Raw genomic sequence first — 27257 nt, 5'->3', positions numbered from 1 at the left:
TAGTTTTCTATTTATATAAAAAAAGATAGATTGGTTTACAAAGAGGAGTAATATTACTCCAAGGGCACCATGAATGGATTGGTCAGCAAAACACTCTCAGTTAAGGGATTAATTCAGTTCAGATTTCTTGCTGGTCAACCATTAACCTTGGCTAAAGCCAATGCTCTCCTGTCAAGAACATAATTCCTTGTGTGTCCACTTGGCCAATAAATAATTCTATTCTATTCTATTCTATTCTATTCTATTCTATTCTATTCTATTCTATTCTATTCTATTCTATTCTATTCTACTCTACTCTACTCTACTCTACTCTACTCTACTCTACTCTACTCTACTCTATTCTATTCTATTCTATTCTATTCTATTCTATGTTAAGTGAGTTTCGCCTCAGTTTATCACCTTTCTTGCCAGACTTGTTAAGTTAGCAACACGGTTGTGAAGTGAATCTTCATGGACTTTGCTCGTCAGAAGGTCACAAAAGGGGGATCACATGACCTCAGGACACTGAAACCGTCATAAGTACATGCCAGTTGCCAAGCTTCCAAATTTTTATCACATGACTCTGGGGATGCTGCAATGGTCGTAAGTGTGAAAATGAGTCACTTTTTTCAGTGCTGCTGTAACGTCGAACGGTCACTAAACAAACTGTTGTAACTCGAGGACTACCTGTAGTAAGATGGTCTAGCAGCTTACTATCTAGATTTTTGCTCAGACTCACTTCCATAATGTACTTTCTAGACTATTTAATATCACGGTACCTTTTCATTACGGCTTATCTCCATCCCAGCCTAGCTGAACGCTGCTGGAGACAGATTAAAATATTTTTTTCAATTTCCTTCCCCGTATTATTATCATTATTATTATTATTATAAGATTGTTTTTCCTTTCGGAGTTTCGTCCTTGTATCTCATTTTCCAAGCCAGCACCATGGAAACCCGTTAATAAACGACTACAGATGTCAAAGTCATCAGAAAAACAAAACAACTGGAGGATGAAATATTTATTCTCAACGAAATGTTCTCCGAAGGAAATAGGAGAAAAACTTATTGGAGCTTCCCAGAGCAATTAAGAATGATGATTAAAGATAGAGAAGAGACTGAGAAGTCCATCAAAGAACACCAAACTCAAAACAACAGAAAAAGGGAGATCTCAGACAAGGGGGTGACATATTTATTTGAGTGGGTGGGCCATTCCCAGAAGTGAATTTGGGGTTCCATAGGATGCCCCAATTTCCGGGGAAAAAAAAATCAAATATGGGTAGTCTTCGACCGCAATTGAGCCTAAACCTTCTGTTGCGAAGCGAGACATTTCATGAGCCAATGTTGCCCCATTTTACAACCTCTCTTGCCACAGTCGTGAAGTGAATTACTGTGGTTGTTAAATTAGAAACACTGGCTTTCCCCGTGGACTTCGCTCATTGGAAGGTCGCAAAAGGAAATCACGTGACACTGCAACGGTCATAAGTACGAGTCAGTTGCCAAGCGTCTGAATTTTGTTCACATGACCACGGGGATGCGGCAACGGTCGTAAGGGTGAAAAATGGTTGTAGGTAGGTCACTTTTTTCAATGTCGTTGTAACTTCGAATGGACATTAAATGAACTGTTGTAACTCGAGGACGGCCTGTAGAAGAATTGCTATTTCTTTTGTGGAAGTTCTATCTATATATTACTCCTAGGATCAGTTGGTGGTTACTTATCTAGACTCTTCATAGTAGAGAGAGAGAGGGGAAGAGAGAAAAAGAGAAAGAAAGAAAGAAAGAAAGAAAGAAAGAAAGAAAGAAAGAAAGAAAGAAAGAAAGAAAGAAAGAAAGAGAAAGAAAGAAAGAAACAAAGAAACAAAGAGAAAGAGAGAAACAAAGAGAGAAGAGAGAGAAAGAGAGGGGCAGAGAAACACAGAGAGAGAGAGAAAGGGGGGAGAGAGAGAAAGAAAGAAAAAGTGAAAAAGAGAAAGAGAGGGGGGAGAGAGAGAGGGAGAGAAAGAAAAAGAAACAAAGAGAGAGAAAGAGAGAACAGCGAGAGGGGAAGAGAAACAGAGAGAAAGAGAAACAGAAAGACAGAAAGAGGGGGGAGAGAGAGAAAGAAAGAAAAAGTGAAAAGGAGAAAGAGAGGGGGGAGAGAGAGAGGGAGAGAAAGAAAAAGAAACAGAGAGAGAAAGAGAGAACAGCGAGAGGGGAAGAGAAACAGAGAGAAAGAGAAACAGAAAGACAGAAAGAGGGGGGAGAGAGAGAAAGAAAGAAAAAGTGAAAAAGAGAGAGAAAGAGAAAAGAGAGAGAGAAATAGAGAGAGGGAGAGAGAGAAAAAGAAAGAGAAACAAAGAGAGAAGAGAGAGAAGAGAGAGAAAGGGAAACAGAGAAAGAGAGAAAAGAGAGAAAAAAGAGAGAAGAGATAGAGGGAGGAGAGCGAAAGAGAGAAGAGAGAGAGAGAAGGAGAGAGAGAAAAAGAAAGAGAAACAAAGAGAGAAAAAGACAGAAGGGAGAGAAGGAGGGAAACAGAGAGAGAGAAAGGAAAAAAAAGAAACAGAGAAAAAGAGAGGAGAGAGAGAAACAAAGAGAGAAACAGAAGAGGAGGCAAGGGAGAGAGAAAAAGTGAAAGAGAGAGAAAGAAAAAGAAAGAGAGGGAGAGGGAGAGGGAGAGAAAGAAAGAGAGAGAAGAGAGAGAGAAGAGAAAGAGAAAGAGAGGGAAGTTGTCACAATCTGCTTTCTTATTCCAATTTAAAGCATCCTCTCAAGAGATTGTCTCAGTTATGGAAAGACCCTCCCTGCCCTTCCTGGCGTTACCGGATCTCGCGCTGACTCCTAGGTAGGTATTTGTGCTAAATCCAGCTTGTCAGCTGTATCAAATAGGTACTAATCCCATTAAACGCATTACAGGCCACTAATAACCATGCGGAAAACTAAGCCGTCCTTCCCTCGGCAGACATTTTGATCTGCAAAACACTCAGCGACAGACGCGCCTCCGGGGAGGAAGGATTGTCAACTTCCCTTTATTAACGGATGTAATTCCGTAATTCACATTTCTCCAACGTGTCGCCGGGACATCTAAACTATCCGGTGTTTTGAAGAAGTATTTGCCGTGTTGGGCCCTCGACCTCTGTGCCTCCTCTTCATGGGAAGAAAACCCCTTCCCCATTACAGGTGGTCCTCGATTTACGGCCACAATTCAGCCCCAAATTTCCTGTCGGTTAAGCGAGACATTTGTTGAGCGGGGTTCGCTCCGTTTTACGACTTTTCTCTCGCCGCAGCTGTTCAAGTGAATCATTGCAGTTCTTAAATTAGGGACACGGTTGTTAAGCGAATCTTGACGCCTGCTCGTCAAAAGGGGATCCCATGACCCAGAGACACTGCAACCGTCACAAATATGAGTCAGTGGTCAAGTGGCTGAATTTTATTCAACTAACTGTGGGGGATGCAAAAGTCATGTGTGGGAAAATGATCATAACTCACTTCTTTCAGTGCCGTTGTAAGTTCAAACGGTCACTAAGTAGACGCTTATAAGTCAAGGACTACCTGTATCAGGGATGACTCACACCCTGGTCACCACTTCTTCATCCTTCTACCACCAAGAAGGAGATTAATATGATTTATTGAGTTAGGGATTTTCTGTCTTCACTTTGTGTCGGGGGTGGGGGTGGGCTACACCGAAGGAGCTCAACCAATCTCATTGTACATATGTTGTGCACTGACAATAAAGATTTGAACTGAATTGAATTGAATTCTGAATTGAGAAGGAAGAGATACAAAGAGAAGGAGGAGAAGGAGAAGGAGGAGGAGGAGGAGCAGAAGGAGAAGGAGGAAGAGAAGGAGGAGGTACAAGGAGAAGGAGGTGGAGGAGAAGGAGGAGGAGGAGGAAGAGGAGGAGAAGGAGGTATAAGGAGAAGGAGGAGGAGAAGGAGTTACAAGGAGAATGAGGAGGAGAAGGAAGAGGTACAAAGAGAAGGAAGAGGAGGAGGCAGAAGGGGAAGGAGGAAGAGGAGGAGAAAGAGATACAAGGAGAAGGAGGAGGAGAAGGAAGAAGTACAAAGAGAAGGTGGAGGAGGAGGAGAAGGAGGTACAAGGAGAAGGAGGAGGAGAAGGAGGTACAAGGAGAAGGAGGAGGAGAAGGAGGTACAAGGAGAATGAGGAGGAGAAGGAAGAGGTACAAAGAGAAGGAGGAGGAGGAGGCAGAAGGAGAAGGAGGAAGAGGAGGAGAAGGAGGTACAAGGAGAAGGAGGAGGAGAAGGAGGTACAAGGAGAAGGAGGAGGAGAAGGAAGAGGTACAAAGAGAAGGAGGAGGAGGAGGAAGAAGAGGAGGAAGGAGGAAGAGGAGGAGAAGGAGAAGGAGGCAGAAGGAGAAGGAGGAGGAGGAGGAGGAGAAGGAGAAGGAGAGAAGGAGGCAGAAGGAGAAGGAGGAGGTACAAGGAAAAGGAGGAAGAGGAGAAGGGAAGGAAGGAGAAGGACAAAAAATAAGAGAAGGAGGAGGAAGGAAGGAAGGAAGGAAGGAAGGAAGGAAGGAAGGAAGGAAGGAAGGAAGGAAGGAAGGAAGGAAGGACGGACCTTTCCTGATGTAGCTACAGATGTCAAATATTGAAGTGCAAAATGTTTGCCCTCCATGTTCTGACAAAATGGGAAGACCTGGAAGACAAGACAGGGTGTGCGTTCCGATTCTGTCTTTCCTGTGAGTAGGTACGGCAAGGAGGAGGAGGCTATCAAATGTAATCCTTTTACCAAGCAAGCATTATAACCACGGAGGCCTGACACACCCTGTTCCTTTGTTCTCAGGGCTCTTAAACATGAAGTGGGCAGCTTACGGCAAATGGAATCGCTTCTTGTTTGCCACGCGACAAGATGTGTCAAGGTTTGACAAGACGCAACTGAAACGGAAAGACGGCCTCTCCGCGGGGCCCTTTCCCCGGCTTCACCGCGTTTGAGAAGAAGTGAATTCTCGTTGGAGGATTAGACTTTCAAATGAATAGACTTCAGGCCAACTGTGTGACAAAGACCAACTACCGAAATATTGTCAGGTTATTTAAAACATCTTTTCCAACCCATTCCTCCGTTTCCGTGGAATTGTGGTTCCTATCGCCCTGGGCCTTTCTTTTCCGTGGGTCCCTGCACAAAATTGGCTTTCCTGAAACTATAAACTATGATTATTATTCTGTTGCTTTGCATGTACCTGTACATTGAGAGTTTCTGCACTGAAGACAAATTCCTTGTATTGAAACTTGGCCAATAAAGAATTCTGTTCTGTTCTGTTCTGTTCTGTTCTGTTCTGTTCTGTTCTGTTCTGTTCTGTTCTGGTCTGTTCTGGTCTGTTCGGGTCTGGTCTGTTCTGTTCTGGTCTGGTCTATTCTGTTTTTCTATTCTGTTCTATTCATTTTCCGTTCTGTTCCGTTTTGTTCTAGACTGGTCTGTTCTGTTCATTTTCTATTCCGTTCTGTTCATTTTCTATTCCATTCCATTCCATTCCATTCCATTCCATTCCATTCCATTCTATTCTATTCTATTCTATTCTATTCTATTCTATTCTATTCTATTCTATTCTATTCTATTCTATTCTCTATTCTATTTTATTCCATTCCATTCCATTCCATTCCATTCCATTCCATTCCATTCCATTCCATTCTGCATTCTATTCTATTCTATTCTATTCTATTCTCTATTCTATTCTATTTTATTCTATTCCATTCCATTCCATTCCATTCCATTCCATTCCATTCCATTCCATTCCATTCCATTCTATTCTATTCTATTCTATTCTATTCTATTCTATTCTATTCTATTCTATTCTATTCTATTCGTAGGGTTTATGTGTGTTTTTCCTCTAGCCAGGTTTTCCCTACGTAACCAAGGTTTTTCTGCAGCCTCGAAGAAGTAAGAAAATAGATACTATACCTTTACAGGGAGGATACATAAGTTGTGGGTGTGGCCTACTGATGAAAGCAAACGAGCTAGAAATGGATCTATATAGGTCTCCCACCTAGCAGGAAGAGCTTGCTAGCTGTTAGAAAAGAAAAAAGCCCAGAATCGAGTGGATGTGATTCTACTGAACAGGGGCTGCAGAAAAACCTTGGTTACGTAGGGAAAACCTTGCTAGAGGAAACACACACACACACACACACACACATGTGTATGTGTGTATGTATGTATATATATATATATATATATATATATATATATATATATATATATATATATATATATATATATATATATATATATATATGTTTTTCTTTTAGCCAGGTTTTTCCTACGTAGCCAAGATTTTTCTACAGCCCTAGCTCAGTGGAGTCACATCCACCTGATTCTGGACTTTTTTCTTCTGGCAATATATACAATATATATACAATACAATATAATGCTGTATATAATTTGCTTCAGTTATGTTTTATTCAACATAAATTAAAAAAAAATAAGCCAAATGTAACCAGAAGATTGGGTTCTTCGCATGAGGTCTAGAATGCTGAATTTTTTTTTTTGAAATTAAAACCCACTGTCTTCTGAAAATTCAGGGCTGGCAATTTGAACATCTACACAAACCAGGTTATGCACATTTCTCAGTCCCAGGCATATAAATGTTTCAGCAATGAGAAATATTAAAAAAAAAAAAAAACAACCTTTGCCATGATAAATGTGGCAAGGCAAGGGAGCCGTTTCTTGTTAATTCTTGCAAGGCAAATTAAAAAAAAAAAAACCCAAATCAATTCATTTATCTTGAAATAAGCACCCCAGGTAGCACGCCTCCAATTCCGCAAAAGGTTACTCTTTGTTAGGACCATTAATCCATTTAAAAAAAACATCTTTTATTTCAAAAACTCAAATCCAAAGTTGTACCTACGTTTGCCTGAGATTCGTCATGGCCATTAGTCTCCAACTCCTTGGCATTTTTTTTTAACTGCGAAAGAGAGAGAGAGAGAGAGAGAGAGAGAGAGAGAGAGAGAGAGAAAACAACTATCATGATTAGCCAGTTTCACACACAGTTATTGTTGATTTATAACGACACACAACGAACAAAATATACGGAGCGTACCACTCTAATGAGCTGTTTGCTGAAACCAGTTAGAAAGCAACCTAGTTAAGATCTGATAGGCTGGTTTACAAAAAATAAAATAAAAGGAAATCGAGGCTCATTATTTTTTTGTTAAAAAAATAATAAGATTAGGAAAGCCGTCTCGAAGCGTGAGAAGGGTGCAAAATTGGCTTTCAAGAGTAATAAACGCTTTCATTTCCCATTTGGCTGCTATTAATTTGGAACTTTTGCAAGCGATTTGCAAAGTTGCTGGTAGCTAAATAGCAGGCAGCTAATAATTGCTTCTGAGTTATGAGTTTTGGGGGCATTTTTGAAAATGCCATGATGGGCTTTTTTTTTTTCTGCTCAGGAACCTAAAATCGGGAAGATAAAGCAGCCCATTTGATGGCCTCAGTCGTTGAAACCCAACTTCAGGGTGATTGCAGGCCATCCGGAAAAAAAAAAAGGAAAGAGAAATATTCTTAGGGGAAAAAATTAAATCAAATGCCACATGATTACATAAACATGTTGAAAAGCTGAGGAAAGGCAATGTGGTTGTGTTGTAACAGAACAGCGCTATCTGTTTTTTGGGGGAAATTGAGACATCCTATTGGAAAGAGATTAGTTTTGCAAGCATTGTCCATTCTTCGTTGCAGAATGTGTCTAGCTAAGACATATTTTTAGATCGCTGCATGTTTGAGATCTCCCTATAGACTTTAAGTGAAAGTTTGAATAACAGAATAACAGAGTTGGAAGGGACATGAGAGGTCTTCTAGTCCAACCCTTGCTCAAAAAGAAGATCATCTACCATTCTGGACAAATGGTAGAACACCCATAATTTCTGGTGGCAAGCTGTTCCACTGGTTTATTGTTCTCACTGTCAGGAAATTTCTCCTTAGTTCTACGTTGCTTCTCTCCTTGATTATGTTGTGGCTCCGTTACCTGAGCCTGTGTCATCGGCAGGAGAGGACTCCGAGAGTGAAGAAGAGGAGTTGGCAAGGCTTCCCTCTCCAGGACCCTCCTCTCTGGCAATGCCTTCGGTGTCCGCCGAAGGGCAAGAGATAGGGCCGGGGCCAAGCATGTCCACACAGCCACAGATGGACAGTGATGAGGGTAATGAGTCTTCGCTGGATCCATGCCAGTGTCGCAGAGATAAGCGCGCGCAACAGAAGAAAAGGCGTGCCCGAGATTAGGCTGAGTCACTGGACCACACCCCACAGGGTATAAAAGGGAGTGTGGTGGCCAGTCAAACCTTGTGACGAACAAAGCTGAAAGCTTCCACGCCATTCTGCATTGCCAGACTTTTTGCTATAGACTTTGCTGGAGTATCTCTGGACTTGATTAACTCCGTAATTATTGAGCTGTTTCTTTTGATGTATCAGAGGTGGGGAGAAGTTATCTCTCCTCTTTGTAAATAATAAACTCTTGGCAGGCAGCCACTAGGTTGTTGCCAAGTTCCGTTATCTTAAGGAAAAGGATTTTGCTGGCTGGTTTGGTCTTTAACTCCTGTGTGTGTGCGTGTGGTTGGGGACAGAATAGATTATTTTCCACCTGTTGCTTCTTCTCCTGCCTTCTGGTGCTTTGGAGAATAGGTTGATTCCCTCTTCTTTTGTGTAGCCCCTCAAATACTGGAAAACTACTATCATGTCACCCCAGTCCTTCTTTTCATTAGACTAGACATATCCAATTCCTGCAATCATTCTTTCCTGAAGATACCTCATAGTAGCTCATGTGAAAATATGTCTTGGATTGTTGAAATATTTAACCTCTTTTCAATTGCCCTTTCTTCCCTGAATGTAGAACATCAGCTTCTAATATAGGGCATGTCGATCCTTGAATCCATCATTCTTTCGATTCACACAATATTTCGTGTGCCAAATGTGCCTTGTGTGATTTTGGCCAAACTGTAGAATGTTTCTTTCATCGTTCCAAATCACTTTGTTGGGAAAAAGTTTCAGGTTTAATCAAAGCTTTCTTACAACTTCCCTGGACAACAATTCCTGTAGTAAGATCAAAGAAGAGAGTTGCATCCTGTGCTGATCGTTGTTGGATAAGCTACGCTGTATTGTAGAACTGGAGAGAACTTACTCTAGGCCAGGTAATTTTTCAGAAGGCCATTTCAATAAATCTGTGAATGCCATTTTTCACTTTGGACCAGTTTTCCGCCAGCTCTAGTAGAGAGGTCTGTCTGTCTGTCTATCTATCTATCTATCTATCTATCTATCTATCTATCTATCTATCATCTATATGCAAGGGACGCAGTGGCTCAGTGGCTAAGAGCGATCGAAAGGTCGGCAGTTCAGCGGTTCGAATCCCTAGTGCTGCGTAACGGGGTGAGCTCCCGTGACTTGTCCCAGCTTCTGCCAACCTAGCAGTTCGAAAGCAGTTAAAAGTGCAAGTAGAAAAATAGGGACCACCTTTGGTAGGAAGGTAACAGCGTTCCGGGCGCCTTTGGTGTTTAGTCATGCCGGCCAATGACCAACAGAGATGTCTTCGGACAGCACTGGCTCTTCGGCTTTGAAACGGAGATGAGTACCGCCCCCTAGAGTCGGGAACAACTAGCACAGATATGCGAGGGGAACCTTTACCTTTACTTATATATCTATATCTATCTATCTATCTGTCTGTCTGTCTGTCTGTCTGTCTGTCTGTCTGTCTGTCTGTCTATCTATCTATCTATCTATCTATCTATCTATCTATCTATCTATCTATCATCTATCTAATATATGTCTTCTAGCTTTTATATTTATATATAATTCTGTTTACTACAAACAGTCTTTTTTCAAATGCAGGCTATTACTAAAAATATCCTTAACAGCCTGCCAGAAATTCCACAGATAAGATAGAGTCTTACTAGAGTTGGCAGAAAGCCCAGAAGCCAGGTTTGCAGAGAAAATTCAAACCCAATGATCAGCGAACAAACGGATGAACACACGTTGTTTCCTGCAGCTTTTTACAAGCTGTGTGCAAACTTAAATAGGCTAAGGGAGTGGCCAATTAGCCCCAAGTCTTACACTCCTCCTGAGTAGCCACTCCTGCCTTTTGGCAGCCCTGCGTGTTCGAGCATTGAGAAGAGGCTCCTCCACTTCACTCTCTTCACTTGAAGGAGCCTCTGGAGGTTCTGAAGGTCCTGGCTGAATCTCTGCCTCTGGCACCACATCTTCTTCAGCCTTCTCACTGTCCGACTCGAGTGCTGGCTGCACAGGCTGCTGGTGCGACATCACACCAGCCTCCTTGTCGTCGGGATCAACCACAATCCACTAGCGGGCCACAACAATATACTCAGTCTAACCCGAGCACAACCAAGCCCCCACCTAAACAGAACACACACCCATCCAATCAGAGCACAGCCAACCCCCCATCCAATCAGAGCACAGCCAAACCCCCATCCAATCAGAACACACCTCCAGCCAATCAGAACACAGCCAAGCTCCCACCCAATCAGTTCACACCCCCACTGGCAGTTAAAAGGAAGAAACAGCTGCGATCACACACATTGCTCCTAGAAGCACGAAGCCGAAGACACCAGCCTGAAGATGACGAATGAGACTTTGTCGAAACGTTGCCAAGACACCTCCAATTTTACGCGGGAGAAAACCTGAATAACCAAAGACATATATATGATGTATGTCTTCTAGCTTTCCTCCACTTGAGTCCAACAGTTCTAAGCTTCCATTTCTTAACAATAGTTCTTACAATTGAAATTGCTAGGTGGAAGCATTTATAGATTTTTTTTATCGCCTTTACCTGCTTTGTAAGAGTGAATTATTTTCCACTTCAAATGCTCAGGCAGCTGTTTAGAAGAGGCTGCGGTTGTTGAAAGGAGACAGAACAATTATCGCAGCCGGAGACATGAGGAAGGGAAGTTCCCAATGTTTACCTCTGGGACCATCACCTGGGAACCTACAGAGTCATTCATCTTTGGGGCCTTATTAACAACTTTATGGGGATTTTTTTTTTTTTTAGGAGTGATATTGAATGAACAAGAAGGGTACTCGGATATATGCAGCCATCTTTGCAACTGTTTTCTTATTTTGAATCTGTAAACAACTGCAGACAGACCTCAAGTATGCATTCAAATGTATAAAATGATGCTGTTCTAGGTTTGTAGGTGTCAGACAGGAGAGATGGACAGTGTAGATAGAAAGATAGATAGATAGATAGATAGATAGATAGATAGATAGATAGATAGACAGACAGACAGACAGACAGACAGACAGACAGACAGACAGATAGATAGATGATAATGATAGATGATAGATAGATAGGTAAGATATAGTTAGATGATAGATAGATAGATAGAGATAGATAGATAGAGATAAATAGATGATATAAAATAGATAGATTATAGCTAATGATAGATGATAGATATATGATATAAGATAGATAGATAGTAGATAGATGATTGATAGATAGATAGATATAGATAGATGATAGATGATAAATAGATAGATAGAGATAATTAGATGATATAAGATAGATTATAGATAATGATAGATGATAGATGATATAAGATAAATAGTAGATAGATGAGGGATAGATAGATAGATAGATAGATAGATAGATAGATAGATAGATAGATAGATAGATAGAGATAGATAGATAGATAGATAGATAGATAGATAGATAGATAGATAGATATAGAGATAATTAGATGATATAAGATAGATAGATGATAGATGATATAAGATATAAGATATAAGATCAAAACCATGTTGTTCCACCAGGCTGGGCTATCAATATAAAGATTTTAATTGGTTTTAAATGGGATTTTAAATTCGGGGTTTTATAAATTGGGCCTATTATTTAATAATTTAATTATTTTAATTTTAATTATTTTTAAAAATTGTCTGTCTTTGTGTTTTTAATTAGGCTGTACATCGCCCTGAGTCCTTCGGGAGAAGGGCAGTATAGAAATTAAATAAATAAATAAATAAATAAATAAATAAATAAATAAATAAATAAATAAATAAATAAATAAGATAGTAGATAGATGATATAGATAGATAGATATAGCTAGACAGAAATAATTAGATGATAGATGATAGATATAGTTGAGATAGATATAGACAGAGATAGATATTGTAGATAGATGATATTGATAGATATTGTAGATAGATGATAGAGACAGACAGATAGATAAATGATAGATAGATGATAGATAGATAGATAGATAGATAGATAGATAGATAGATAGATAGATAGATAAACTGAGAAAATGAGGCTGTAATACCATAGTGTGTAACTTTGATCAGCAGAGGGGGAAAAAAAACAGGAAAGGGTCACAAGCTTATTTTTCATTTTATCCGCACATTGATGGCTTTACCTCTCCACTCACAAATTGGAATCCGCTTTGAGTAGAGCAGAGAGAGAAAGAAAAATCATTTGTTCAGTGTATAAAATGATAAATAAGAATGCTAGACTTCCAGCAGCTCACAGCTACGAAAATACAGCATATATTCATTAATGGGTTTCTTCTAACAATCAGAATTCCATCCATTTCTCTTTCTGCCCCCCGCATCTCTCTCTCTCTCTCTGTGTCTTTGTGTGTGTGTGTGTCTTTTGTGTGTATGTGTGTGCGTACATGGTGTGGGGGTAGAGATTGACTTCGTCATGGATGTTTTGTGTTTGGAGGAAAAAAGGAAGAAGAGAAAGATACAGGATAATGAGACATCGAAATAAATAGCATCGCGTTGCTTCTATGTCTAATAAGCACACACCTTATTATATCAAATGCTACTTCTTTGTTCCTTCCATTTTTTCCTAATTTCTTATTCCAACAATGCACTAATGTTTGAGAATGGCTTATTTTATAGATGCAGAGAGCGCCATTGTGAGATCAAATGTTCAATTTAAACCGTGTGATTTTATTCAAGATTTATTATTTGGCGCAGAATTGAAAGACCGCAGAAACATGAGAAGAACAAACCAAGGGGAAAAAAAAGATATGGAAGAATAAAAGAGAAAGTGAAGGACAGGAAAAAGACCACGAAAAATAACTGCAGGAGCCACTTACAAACATAAGGATTGCTATTTTCACCTCTGGGAATAAGACAGCTCCCTTCTTCCCATAAGCAACCCTTAAGTGGTAAATCCCAAAATCACCAATTCCCTCTGACCATTTTCAGCAAAATAATAATAATAATAAAAGTCCTTGAAGGGAGTCCAGTCGTTCCCTCCTTAAGCAAACAAAGCAATTATTCTATTTCTGCAAACTCAGCCATCTTCGCCACTCACTGCCTCATTGTGGGTATTTCTGCATTCTTACATTTTTGTGGGTATAATAATCTCACTGCACTTACCATATACAAAACCTACCTGCCCATCAGTAATTAATCTTGAATTAAAAATTCAAGAGATATTGTTGTCTCTATCTATCTGTCTATCCTTCTATCATCTCTCTCTCTGTGTCTGTCTCTCTCTCTCTATTATCTTTCTCTCTCTATCATCTATCCATCTATCCAACTATCCATTTATCTATCTCACAGATGTCAAACTCGCAGTGTCATCTTGCTGTCATATGGCTGTCACGAAGTTTTTCCCATTTGCAGTTTGACACCCCTAATCTCTCTCTCTATCTCTCTCTCTATCTCTCTATTATCTATACATTATCTATCTACCTATCCATATCTATCTATCTATCTATCTATCTATCTATCTATCTATCTATCTATCTATCTATCTCTATCATCTATCTCTTTCTATCCACCCATTCATTCATCTACCCATCCATCCACCTATCTCTCCATCTATCCTTCTATCCATCCATCCACCCATCCATCCATCCATCCATCCATCCATCCATCCATCCACTTATCTATCCTCCTATCCTATCCTATCCTATCCTATCCTATCCTATCCTATCCTATCCTATCCTATCCTATCCTATCCTATCCTATCCTACCCTATCCTATCCATCCATCTAACTATGTAACTATCACCTCTCCAATTTATATAGCTGCCATCTCAAAAGCAAGTGAATCTGGGCAGCATACAACAAAATTGAACAATGAATCTGTAAAAACATTAACAACTATTAAAATATTTTTTTTAAAAAAAATATAAAAACAGATTTCTGAGCCTGAGGCTTTGTCCACAATTATAGCCAACCGTCTGTATCAGGGAAACAGAGCCAGGAAGCTTGGCCTGAGCTGCCCTTGTTAGCACTCTACTGTTTCATAAAGGCGAGTTACCAAAGCCAATCCTTTTCTTAATTTCAGCAGCTACTTAATCTCTCGATAATCAGGAATGAATTAACTTCAATTAGATGACAGAATTACCAAGCTTTATTAGCTTCAGCTGAAACGACTCTGGCTACAATGATATAAGACTTAACTGAGATACGCACGATATCAGACCTCCGGACTTTTCGTCGGGCCCTGAAAACACACCTATTCCATCTAGCTGGGCTGGCTTGATCCCATCCTCTCAGTTTTAATTGAATTTGGTTTTAATTGGGTTGTTTTTAATATCTTGGGCCGAAATTATTTAATCGTTTTTAAAATTGTTTTTAAATTTTTATATGCAATGTTTTATCTTGGCTGTACACCGCCCTGAGTCCCGCAGGAGAAGGGCGGTATAGAAATAAAATAATAATAATAATAATAATAATAATAATAATAATAATAATAATAATAATAATAATAACTCTTGTCTCCTGTCTACACAGTTGCTGCCTCGACTCCCAATGACAAGTTTCCACACAGCTCAACCATCTTGAGGCAATCAAGTTCCCTCAAAAGAATGATGAGTAGCTACTCTTGCTTGGGGTCTTTGTGTCCTCCTTGAAGACTGGCGTTAGGACACCATGAGAAGATGGGCTCAGAACCATAGGGCCACAGACAAGGAACGCTTACACAAGAGTGGCATCCATCTACTTCACAGTCTAGCAAGATAAGGAGCAACTACCATCATCATCATCATCTTCATTTAACGACCTCATAACTGAATGGAGCAACTGAATGGAGCAACTGAATGGAGCAAATGAATGGAGCTAACAGAGTGTTTGCTGGCTGGATGCCAATGCAGATTTGTTCAGCAAATATATTCTCATTCTGCCCAGAGAGAGAAATATTTATCTCTACCTAGGGTTGAACTCACAGCCTCCTGACTGTGAGGCGAGAGGTCCACCTCTAGGCCACTGCTCCACTGCCATCATGCCCTTACTAGATATAAGATTCCACAGCTTTCTAATTATGTCTCAAGCCTCTGGGACATTATTCCCACATCCCGAATCTGACTAGCCCCTACTGTAACCATAGAACCCCAAACGGTGAAAATATGGTGTTTCTGACAGGTGGTGGGAGACTAGCCTCAATTAGAGAGATTTGGTCCTCTCTAATTGGCAGAGGCCTATTTTGAAGTGGATGTATTTATTTTAGTGTTATAATGAGGTCTGGTCTGGAGGAAGATGGCAATTTGATTTGTGAACTGCCTAGCGATATATTAAAAATATAGAAAATAGGCTATAGATGTTCTGGAAACGGAGGAGAGGGGAGAGGAGAGGGGAGGGGAGAGGGAAGTGGCGGGGAGGGAAAGGGAGGGATAGGGGAGGAGAGGAGAGGAGAAGAGAAGAGAAGAGAAGAGGAGAGGAGAGGAGAGGAGAGGAGAGGAGAGGAGAGGGAAATGGAGGGGAGGAAAGGGAAGGGGAGGAGAAGAGAGGAGAGGGGAGTGAAGTGGAGGAGAGGGGAGGGGAGGAGATAAGTGGAGTGGAATGGAGGAGATGAGAGGGGAGGGGAGAGGAGGAGATGGGAAGGGAGGGGAGGGGAGGGGAGGAGATGAGAGAGGAGGGGAGGGAAGGGAAGGGGAGGGGAGGAGAGGGAAGTGGAGGAGATGAGAGGGGAGGGGAGAGGAGGAGATGGGAGGGGAGGGGAGGAGATGAGAGGGGAGAGAAGGGGAGGGAAGGAGAGGAGAGGAGAGGGAAGTGGAGGGGAGGGGAGGGGAGGAGAGGAGTTCCTATCTAATGAACACATCATTCATGTATTACTTAACTAAAATGTTACTACTGACTGTTTGATTGAAGTAATCTCTTCTCATCCCAAAGGATTTACTGATGGACTCCTGCTGAAGCTTCTCCATTCGGTGTGCACTTGAGGTCAACTGTGGCTGCTTAAAACGCTGTAGAGACCTATCCAAACATATACCCAGCTCACCTGTTCCTGCAGGATCTTCAGCACGGCCTGCGTGTGGGAATGCTCTTCTTTTGCTTGTTCGAGTTCCAATTTCTTGTTATTTAATTCTTCTTGGATTTTCAACAGTTGCTACAAAAAAAAAGAAAAAAAGAAAAAAAGAAGGGACATTGATAATTAGGGAGGCTTGATTTATTTAGCCTAGGGCATAACACAGAGTTGTCCAATGTTTCCGGCTTTGAGGACTGGCCGGGGGTGCGGGGAGAAAGGGGTTGGTTCCATGTGAGCGGGCAGCAAGCACGCACACACATGGACAGTTCAGGGGTGAAATGCTCCCGGTTCAGACTGGATCGCCCGATCCGGTAGCGATGGCGGCGGGTGGTTCAGAGAACCAGTAGCAAAAATTCCTGCTCCCCCCCCCATGCCCAGCTGAGCCGCGCGATCATCAGAGGCTTTTTAAAAAACTTTTAAAAGCATTTTTTTCTTTGGCCGAAAAAATGCTTTTAAAAGTAAAAAAAAAAAAAAGCTTCTGATGATCCCGCGGCTAAGCTGGGATCGTCAGAGCCTTTTAAAAGCATTTTTTCTACAACCTCTTTAGCCGAAGAGGTTGTAGAAAAAATGCTTTTAAAAGCCTCTGACGATCCCAGCTGAGTTGCCTGATTGTCAGAGGCTTTTAAAAGCATACTTTTTTTCTACAACCTCTTCGGCCGAAGAGGTTATAGAAAAAATGCTTTTAAAAGTAAAAAAAAAAAAAAAAAAGTTGGCCACACCCATCCTGTCACATTACCCACCATCACCACCAAGCCACGCCCACATAATAACAAATAACAAATTTTATATTTCAACACTGGCACAGTTCCATTTGCGGGAGCAGCGTGCATGCTCGCCTGCCACTCATTTAAACGGAGCACATGCATGCACACTCGCCCACTGTTTGTGAGGATGCGCTTGTGAATGCACACACTCGCCGGACGTTTTGGAGGCTGGTTGCAAACACCTCACGGCCCACTAGTGGGCCATGGCCCACAGTTTGGGGACCTCTGGCATAACATGAAAAAATAAAGGTTTCCCCTGTCCAGTCGTGTCCGACTGATTTCTTGCCTGAGGGAGCCAGCGTTGTCCGAAGACAAACTCCATTTCAACACTGTTACCTTCCCACCAAAGTGGTACCTATTTATCTCCTTGCATTTGCACGTTTTCAAACTGCTAGGTGGGTAGGAGTTGGAGCAAAGAACAGGAGCTCACCCCGTCAATGAGCGCTTGGGTCTCGAACCTTGTCTGTCAGCTTTCCAGCTGACAAGCTCAGCGTCATTAACGGCTGAGTCATCATGCCCCCCCCTTTATAACATGCATGGAGTTACAATATATATATATATATATATATATATATATATATATATATATATATATATATATATATATATATATATACACACAAACGTTTCACCTAAATTAAAAACACAATAAAATATAAATATTAAAAAGATCTGTGTTCAAATACCAATGACTAGGCCAGCTAACCATTAAACCGCAGCATCGTTTATTGGAAAAAAGTCAGATACTGCACCCTTCTACAGGTAATCCTCGGTTTACAACCCAACCACAACGGAGCCCGGGATTTATGTTGCTCAATAAGAAATTTGTTAAGTGACTTTTGTCACTTAACAAATTTGGAAAATAGCTTGACCCCTTCCTCTCTGTGGCAGCCCCTCAACTATTGGACGATTGCTATCATGTCTCCCTTGGTCCTTTTGTTCATTCAAGTCAGATTAAAGTCAGATTAACAGAATTGGAAGGGGTCTTGTAGATCATCTAGTCCAACCCCCACCCCAAGCAGGAGACCCTACGCCATTTCTGACTGATGGCAGTCCAGTCTCTTCTTGAAAGCCTCCAGTGATGAAGCTCCCACAACTTCTGAAGGCAGCTTCTGTTCCGTCGGTTGATTGTTCTCACTGTCAGAAAATTTCTCCTTATTTCTTGGTTGAATCTCTCCTTGTTCAGTTTCCATCCGTTGTTCCTTGTCTGACCTGGAAAACAGCTTGACCCCCTCCTCTCTGTGGCAGCCCCTCAAATATTGGAAGACTGCTCTCCTGTCTCCCCTGGACCTTCTCTTCACTAGACTAGCCAGGCCCAGTTCCTGCAACCGTTCTTCATATGTTTTAGCCTCCAGTCCCCTATTCCTCTTGGTTACTCTTCTCTGCACTCTTTCTAGAGTCTCCACATCTTTTTTATAGTGTGGTGACCAAAACTGGATGCAGTATTCCAAGTGGGATCTTACTAAGGCTTTACAGAGTGGTATTAGTACCTCTCTTGACCTTGAAGCCATCTTTATATGTCTTCCCAAGTCTGGAGGAAAAAATCTCTCTCAAAGTCTTGCACCAATGGCGTTTTTCAAATTTGTTCTGTTTTTGCGGCGGCGGCTCAAACGACGGACACGCAAATCACGTCTGCCGGCATCTTGTGCCTGCTCGGCCTGCCTCCAAACACATCCCCTCTTCACGTAACATGCATTTTTGTCGTACATTAAAACTTTCTAACTCCTCGCCAGCGGGACCAACCACAAAACTGCTGTCATATCTATCCGGGCTAAAGTTTTATTTGTTGAAGGGGACCCTCTGGCTTTAATAAGACCGGGTGGGGGACGGGTAAGGATTGCAGCCCATAAATAATTTATGCACTCAAGCCCTTTAATATAATTAGTCTCTGGCCAGCCGCCATCTCGTTTCCTACAAAGCCATCATCTGAAATAGATTTGTGCTGAGTTGCCAAGAAGACAAAAAAAAATGGCTTCTCCCGCCCCCACCTCTGCTGGGAGAAACTGATGTATCAGCAGTCAAAAGCCCCCAGAGATGAAAAAGGGAAGAGTTGGGGGACCAATTGGGATATTTATTGATTCGTTTATTTATTGGTATCCTGCCTTTATTTTAGAAACAACTCCAGGCAGTGAATATCACCAACATATCTTCCTCCTCCTAGTTTCGACCACAAAAACAATCCTGTAAGGTAGGTTGGCCTGAGAAAGATAGAGAGAGACTGGCCCAAAGTCGCCCAGCTGCCTTTCATCTCTAAGGCAGAACTAGAATTCCCAGTCTCCTGGTGATTGACCCAACGTCACCTAGTTGGCTTTCATGCCCAAGGTGGGACTAGAATTCAACAGTCTCCTGGTGATTGACCCGAAATCACCCAGCTTTCATGCTTAAAGGGGAACTAGAACTCCAAATCTCCTGGTGATTGACCCAAAATCACCCAGCTGGCTTTCATGCCTAAGGTGGGACTAGAACTCCCAGTCTCCTGGTGATTGACCCAAAATCACCCAGCTGGCTTTCTAAGGCAGAACTGGAATTCCCAGTCTCCTGGGAGATTGGCAGAACTAGAATTCCCAGTCTCCTAGTGCCTGACTGAAATCACCCAGCTGGCTTTCATGTCTAAGGTGGGACTAGAACTCCCAGTCTCCAGGTGATTGACCCAATGTCACCTAGCTGGCTTTCATGCCTAAGGTGGGACTAGAACTCCCAGTCTCCTGGTGATTGACCCAAAATCATCCAACTGACTTTCATGGTTATGACAGGACTAGAACTCATCCTCTCCTGCTTTCTAGCCTGGTGCCTTAATCACTAGAACAAACTGGCTTACGGGGGAAATTCTAAGGCTCCGAAAAGACCTTCAACTTTTCCAATCCAATATGGAGCCCATATATTCAAGGGGGTGACGGAAGGGACCTCATTATCCATTACTTTGCCTCGAAATATACAGTATTTGTGGAACCTAAGTTAAAAACAACTTCCTCTAAGCCATTCCCTGTATCTTTGCTTCCATCAACACTTTCATTTGCATCTGCAAAGAATTTCTCACTATATTAATCTAATTAAACTGAAGAACAGAGCCCCTGGTTAATGCATCATTCCATTTGCTTGTTAAAATTTCTAAAATGTGTAAAAGATGTTCTGGATAAGACATGGTTGATCTTTGGTAAGAGGAGGAGGAGGAGGAGGAGAAAGAAGAAGAGAAGGAGGAGGGGGGAAGAAGGAGGGGGAAGAAAGAAGAGGAGAAGGAGGAAGAGGGGAAGGAGGAGGAGGGAAGAGGAGGGGGAAGAAGGAGGAGGGAAGGAGGAGGAGAATATGGAAAGAAGCAGAAGAACGGAGATGTTTTTGTTGTTGTTGTTTTGTTTGACAAAGAATATGAAAAGACGCCATTAAACTAGTAATGATGAAGCATGCAATTGTTTTCCAATGAAGCGAAATGCTACAGAAATCCAAGTCTCTCCCCCCCGCCCCCCCTTTGTGTGGAGGAAACACAAAGGACGGATACGTGGCAGATCCCCGAGGAAAATGGATGGTATGAAGAAATGTGCCATTAATTGCAGTTAGCTGGGCCTTGGCGTTTGGGTCAATACTGTCTTGAAAACCTCAGGCCATCTATCACTTATTAGCCTCATCTTCAGCCAAGGCTGCTTAGCCCTGGAAAAAACGTTCTTCACTTAAAGACAAACTTCTAAAATGAGTCAAAACTCCGAGATCTTCGTTTAAGATCTTCAAGTAGTTGGCTAGGGAGAGAAGCAAAGACTGTTCCCGGTTAGGAAGTCGGATGGAAGAGAGAGAGGGGGGGGGGAGAGAGAGAGATGATTAGATAGATAGATAGATAGATAGATAGATAGATAGATAGATAGATAGACAGACAGACAGACAGACAGACAGACAGACAGACAGACAGACAGACAGACAGGAGAGAGAGAGAGAAAGAAAGAGGAGAGATGATTGATGATTGATAGATGATGAGAGAGAGAGAGAGAGAGAGAGAGAGATAGATAGATAGATAGATAGATAGATAGATAGATAGATAGATAGATAGGAGAGAGAGAGAAAGAAAGAGGAGAGATGATTGATGATTGATAGATGATGAGAGAGATTATTAGATAGATAGATAGATAGAGAGAGATGATAGATAGATAGATAGATAGATAGATAGATAGATAGATAGATAGAAGAGAGAAAGAAAGAGGTGATAGATGATAGATAATTGATTGATAGATGATACATAGATGAGAAAGAGAGAGAGCGAGATGAAAGAGAGATGACAGAAAGAGAGAGATAGAGAGATAGAGAGATGATAGACAGACAGACAGACAGATGAGAGGGAGAGAGAGAGATAGATGTGTGTGTGTGAGTGAGAGAGAGAGAGATGAGAGAGAAAGAGAGATGAGAGAGAGAGAGAGAGATGATAGATAGATGAGAGAGAGAGATGAGAGACAAATAGATAGACAGATAGATAGATAGATAGAGTGAGTGAGTGAGTGAGTGAGTGAGTGAGTGAGTGAGTGAGCAACAACACTTAGACTTACATACCGCTTCACAGTGCTTTTACAGCCCTCTCTAAGCGGTTTACAGAGTCAGTCTCTTGCTCCCAACAATTTGGGTCCTTATTTTACTGACCTCGGAAAGGATGGAAGGCTGAGTCAACCTTGAGCCAGTCAGGATCGAACTGCTGAACTGCTGGCAGCCGGCAGTCAGCAGAAGTAGCCTGCAGTACTGCATTCTAACCACTGTGCCACCACCATTTAAATTTAACTTTAAACCCATTCGATGGAAAGGAATGAAATGCACTGGGTTTTCGAAGATACCTTGGGAGGGAGGAGTGTGGGAAAATCCTTTAACACCTGTAAGGAATGTCTTCGCTGCTTATGGGGTGTACTCAGCTCAGCCTCATACAAGGAGAACGGAAAGATAAGCTAAGAATGGGAGCAGAATATTGTTGCTATTCAGAAGTAACAAAAAGAGAACGATCATTTCTCTGTCTCTCTCTCTCTCTCCTCTTAAAAGCCACTCAGAGTCTGTTGGAATGGAGTGCTATAATAAATGTAATGAAAGGAATAAATACACAGGGAGCATCCAATGTGATGTAGTATCGTCCATATCAGAAAACATTTGTCAGGAAACATCTCCGCAGAGAGCCCAGGAGAAGAAGACAAGCAATTGCTGAGCTTCCTGCTGAGATTATCATTAACTTGACATTAATGGCGCTTTCCAAGCAGAGAAGACTGGTGTGTGTAGATATGCACACATACACATCTCTGCATACAGTGGAGTATATACTGATAAGCAGGAATGTCTATGGAGATTCTCTGTCATCCAGCTCATGGCTGTCCCAAAGGTGCTTTTTTTCAAGAGGCAACTAGAATTTCTGGTTTTTTTCTTTGAAGACATTTCGCTTCTCAGTTCTTCAGTTCTTCAGTTCTTCTTCTTTGGAATTGAAGGAACTACTTGGATGAGAAGCAAAACGTTATCAAAGGAACAGAGATTTTCACTCATCCAGGTGATGGTTTGTCCCAAAAGGTGCTTTTTTCGAGGCGACTGGACTTCGTTTTTTCTTGAAGACATTTCGCTTCTCACCCAAGAAGCTTCTTCAGTTCCTCTTCAGACACAACACAGGAGAACAAACCCATCAGGACAAAATGCAGCAGTCCATCTGCATTTGAAAGACCAAGGCCACTCTTTTGAAGACAGCAAAGCCCACATTTTGGGCAGGGAGGACCACTGCTTTGAAAGAGGGGTCCAAGAGGCCATCTAGGTCAAAATTGAACAGCCCTCCCTCAACAGAGGGGGAGGGTGGGTGGGTTGCCCTCGGTTCAGACCGGTTCACAAGAACCAGTAGTAAAACCGCCATGAGACTCCACCCACTGACCTGGACGTCATCATAGGTGATAGAAGATGCAAACCGGTAGTAAAGATAAGTAGAACCCACCCTGGGTATGACATCATCTATCTCCTGTCTACAACACAATCCTTTCAGCAGTTCCCAGAAGGCTCCACCCCTATTTGCACCACTCAGGTGACCCTGAGGACACAGATAGACCTCCAGGTGACCTTAACGACTCTCTAAAAGGATGCAAATGACCAGCTGTCTGCAAGGAGTATCAATCCTTCCATTCCCCACCATCCAGTCAGAGCTGAAGAAACTTCTTGGATGAGAAGTGAAATGTCTTCAAAGAAAAACCAGAAAGTCCAGTTGCCTCTTGAAAAAAGCACCTTTGGGACAAGGCAACAAGATGTCATGAAAGACAAGTTGAAGAAGCTCTGTATCCTTCAGAAAATTCTTACAACGAGGACAGGTGAACTGATGGTGTATAACTTGTCATAATGGATGGACAAAGAGAGAAGCAACCTAGAACTCAGGAGAAATTTCCTGACAGTGAGAAGAATCAACCAGTCGAACAACTTGCCTTCAGAAGTTATGGGTGCTCCAACACTGGAAGTTTTTAAAGAAGAGATTGGACAGCCATTTGTCTAAAATGTTATAGGGTCTCCTACTTAAACAGGGGGTTGGAGTAGAAGACCTCAAAGGTCCCTTCCAAATTTGTTATTCTGTTCTGTATTCTATATAATGGAAGTAAAGTTATGATATTAGACGTGGGGGAGAAAACCCATCTTCCAAAGCATTTCTGAAGTTTGGTTGGTGGCTAAGACAATGTAAGAACCTGGAAGGTCCCACCTGGTTAAGTTCTGGTTAACAAGGGCCATTAAACCCCAAACATCTTTCCACCTCCCTTCCTACTACCATGTGGAATTTACAGGCAACATGCAACTAACTTTCCACCATGTAGGACACATCCTCTTATTAATTTCACTGTTTCTGTTTTAGCTTTGGAGGAAAAATGGGAACGGATTTCTCTGTCCATTCTTCTGTAGCTTATACCCATCTCTCAATAGCCCTACTATACCTGTTTTCAATTTACAGAATAAGAAGGCATTAGTCTTTTAGCTGGCTGATGGGACTTTTAATTTAATGGGAAAAGGTTGCTGACAGAGGCTATTACTCTCACTCACGTAAACAATTGTCTGTAGGCCAGAAGAACCTAATTGACGGACAAAACATTTCTCTTGCCTGTCTCTGGTCTTTGGCTTTGGGTTTGCGTGGATGAAGTCTGGAGACCTTTGCAGGAAGTTGTTCTTTTTTTTCCCCATAGGCCACTAAAACGGTTCCAGAATTCCACGCGATGCTGAAGAAAACACACTCTCGGAACGATTTCCCTGAATTGGGAAGATCACACGTCTGCCTTTAAAGTTTGCAATCCTTCGTTTCGTGAGTTAGAGGGTTTTAATCCGATTTGACGGGAGGGAGCTGACTGTAATCTACTGTGACCAAACAATGTTATGCAAACTAGATCTTCTTTGAGTCAGTTCTTAGGAAGGGGACCTCTGGGTAGAAATGGAAGGAAGAAAATGAAAGCTCTCTACAGGTTTATTTATTTATTTTATTTGCACGTATTTATTTGCACATATTTATATGCCGCCCTTCTCCCAAAGGACTCAGGGCGGCGAACACAAGCAAAAACATACGATAAAATCCGAATTAAAACCAATTAAAATCAAATAATAATAAATAATAAAACCCAAGAATCGGAATCAGCCCATTTGTTGAAATAGCCAAGTCTTCAGGCCTCGACGGAAGGAACGGAGATCAGGCGTCGTCCGGAGCTCGGTGGGTAACTCGTTCCAGAAGGTAGGAGCGCCCACAGATAATGCCCTACCCCTGGACGTTGCCAGACAACATTGTCTGGTCGATGGTACCTTGAGGAGAGCTGCCCTGTGAGAGCAGACAGGACGGTGGGAGGCAGGCAGGAGATGGTCCTGCAGGTACCCTGGACCTAAACCATGTAGGGCTGCCCAACACCTGGAAGGGCTGGCATCAGTCTTGACTGCCTCAAAAGGCTGGCATCAATCTTGACCAACTCGAATGCTGGCATCAATCTTGACCATCTCCAAGAGCTGACATCAATCTTGAGCACCTCAAAGGGCTGACAATCTTGACCACCTGGAAGGAAGGGCTGGCATCAATCTTGACCATCTCAAAGGACGGCTGGCATCAATTTTGACCATTGAAAAGGCTGGCATCAATTTTGACCACTTGGAAGAGCTGGGATCCATCTTGCAAGTCTCAAAATCCTTCTTCCCACCCTTGCCTCTACTTTCCAGAGAACGATGGAGGGTCTCATCTGAGATGCTTTCCCTGCCCCTTCCGCGGGCTGAGATCAATCAATCAATCAGAATATAGCTGGAAGGGACCTTGGAGGTCTTCTAGCCCAACCCCCTGCTCAAGCAGGAGACCCTCTACCATTCCAGACAGGTGGGCTGTCCAGTCTCTCCTTAAAAACCTCCAGTGATGGAGCATTCACAACTTCTGGTGGCAAGCTGTTCCACTGGTTAATTGTCCTCACTGTTAGGAAGTTTCTCCTTAGTTCCAGGTTGCTTCTACTTCTTTGATTAGTTTCCATCCTTTGTTTCTTGTCTTGCCTTCGGATGCTTTGGAAAATAAATTGACCCCTTCTTCTCTGTGGCAAACCCTCAAATACTGGAATACTGCTATCATGTCCCTGCTAGTTCTTCTTTTCTTTAGATTAGTAAAGGTAAAAGGTTCCTCTCGTACATATGTGCTAATCGTTTCTGACTCTAGGGGGCGGTGCTCATCTCCATTTCAAAGCCGAAGAGCCAGCGCTGTCCAAAGACATCTCCGTGGTCATGTGGCCGCCTTGACTCAATGCCAAAGGCGCACGGAACGCTGTTGTCAGCTTCCAAGCTACCATAAGGACGGAGAGGAGAGGCTTGAACTTTCACCTACTTAATTCCCCTGAAGAACTGTCTCCACGGAGATGGGATGGGGGGGGGACATTCCTGTGAACTGACGGAGATGGGATGAGAAGAGTGACTTGGAAGATGGCCAATGAGACGCAGAGAATTGGGAACCCGAAAGAGAGGTTTTGGGGGGGGCAAAGTTCAGTGCTAACTGCGCATTGAGTCAGGGTCAGTTCGTTATGCTCAATAAAGAGAAAAATTTCCTCAAAGATTGGGCGTTTGGAAATTCATTTATTTGGAGATAACAACAAAGCTTGACAGCTGTTCCCTTCCCACCAAAGGTGGTCCCTATTTTTCTACTTGCATTTTTTTATGTGCTTTTGAACTACTAGTTTGGCAGAAGCTGGGACAAGTCACGGGAGCTCACCCCATTACGCAGCACTAGGGATTCGAACTGCTGGACTGCTGACCTTTCAATCGACAAGCTCAGTGTCTTAGCCACTGAGCCACCATGTCCCTTTCTTTAGACTAGCCAAACCTATTTCCTGCAAGATGTCTCATTGTTGTCTAGGAGCGCCGTTTCCTTCCTTCTGTGTCCCAAGGTTATTCTCACATCCCATTGACGTGGAACAGTAGCCTCAATCACCCTTTCAGAAGCAACGGCCATTTCAACCTTCCGGCTAGAATTCTTGGCTTCTGCAAAATTGCTTTACGAATTGTCCTTTGAAAACTTTTCACAGCCCCACGAAGCAGCGCTTAGAGGCCGTCAGGCGTTGTAACTTTCTGTTTTCTTAAGGAAGTTTTCCAATTTTGTGTCCGATATGATTCATAGAAGAGCCGACTTTTGAAATGTTGAACAACTTTCGGTCATGTACTTGGAAGTTAAAAAAAATCCCAGGCTGGCGGCAGAAGCGATGTTTTTTTCGTGATTAGGATAGCAGAAGTCTCTGGTTTTGCAAAGTCATCTGGTAGTTATCATAAACAGGCTTAAGGATTATATATATATATAATATATATATATAATATATATAATATATATATAATATATATATACCTTTTGGCAAAAGTACCTACGGTTTTCCAACATGAAGGGAAACAGATTAAACACAGATTCTCTCAAAGATTATAACATCAGACATGCAAAAGCCGGGGAGATGGATGTTATTTTTCCCTTTAGTGGCGTGTTCTGGAAACATTTTTTTATGAGAACATCAAGTTTCATTGATAATGGAACCGAATCATTTCAGATTTTGGATGCCTCCAGAAAGAGAATTCTATCCAGATAGAAAGTGTTTGGGCAGGTGGGCCTTGATTTATGACCAAATGAAGCCCCAAATTTCTGTTGCTAAGTGAGACCATTGTTAAGTGAATTTTGCCACATTTTGCGACCGTTCTTGGCACAGTTGTTAAGCGAATCCCTGCATTTTTTTTAAGTTAGTGACCTGGTTGTCAAGTGAATCTGTCTTCCCCCTTGATTGTGCTTGGCAGGAAGTCGCCAAAGGGGATCAGGGGACACTGCAACCGTCATAAATGTGAACCAGCTGTCAAGCCTCCGGATTTTATTCACGTGACTGTGGGG

General features: G+C 42.1%; 1 protein-coding gene across 2 annotated transcripts in view; it reads right to left on the bottom strand.

Moving 5' to 3' along the window:
- ENOX1 (ecto-NOX disulfide-thiol exchanger 1) overlaps positions 1–27257 on the bottom strand; it is a 443224-nt gene that overhangs the window by 12514 nt on the left and 403453 nt on the right. For both annotated transcript variants that reach the window (XM_070942714.1, XM_070942715.1), the window contains exons 13-14: positions 16137–16244; positions 6814–6870 (exon numbers count right to left, since the gene is read on the bottom strand). In XM_070942714.1, the coding sequence (XP_070798815.1) occupies positions 6814–6870; positions 16137–16244 (165 nt within the window). The remainder of the gene's footprint in view (positions 1–6813; positions 6871–16136; positions 16245–27257) is intronic.

The sequence above is a fragment of the Pituophis catenifer genome, unplaced genomic scaffold, assembly GCF_029215685.1.
Source record: "Pituophis catenifer annectens isolate HBS135680 unplaced genomic scaffold, rPitCat1.0.hap2 SCAF_4, whole genome shotgun sequence".
NCBI classification, from domain to species: Eukaryota; Metazoa; Chordata; class Lepidosauria; order Squamata; family Colubridae; genus Pituophis; species Pituophis catenifer.
The sequence above is the reverse complement of the archived record's forward strand: the minus strand, read 5'-3'. Positions and strand labels throughout refer to the sequence as shown.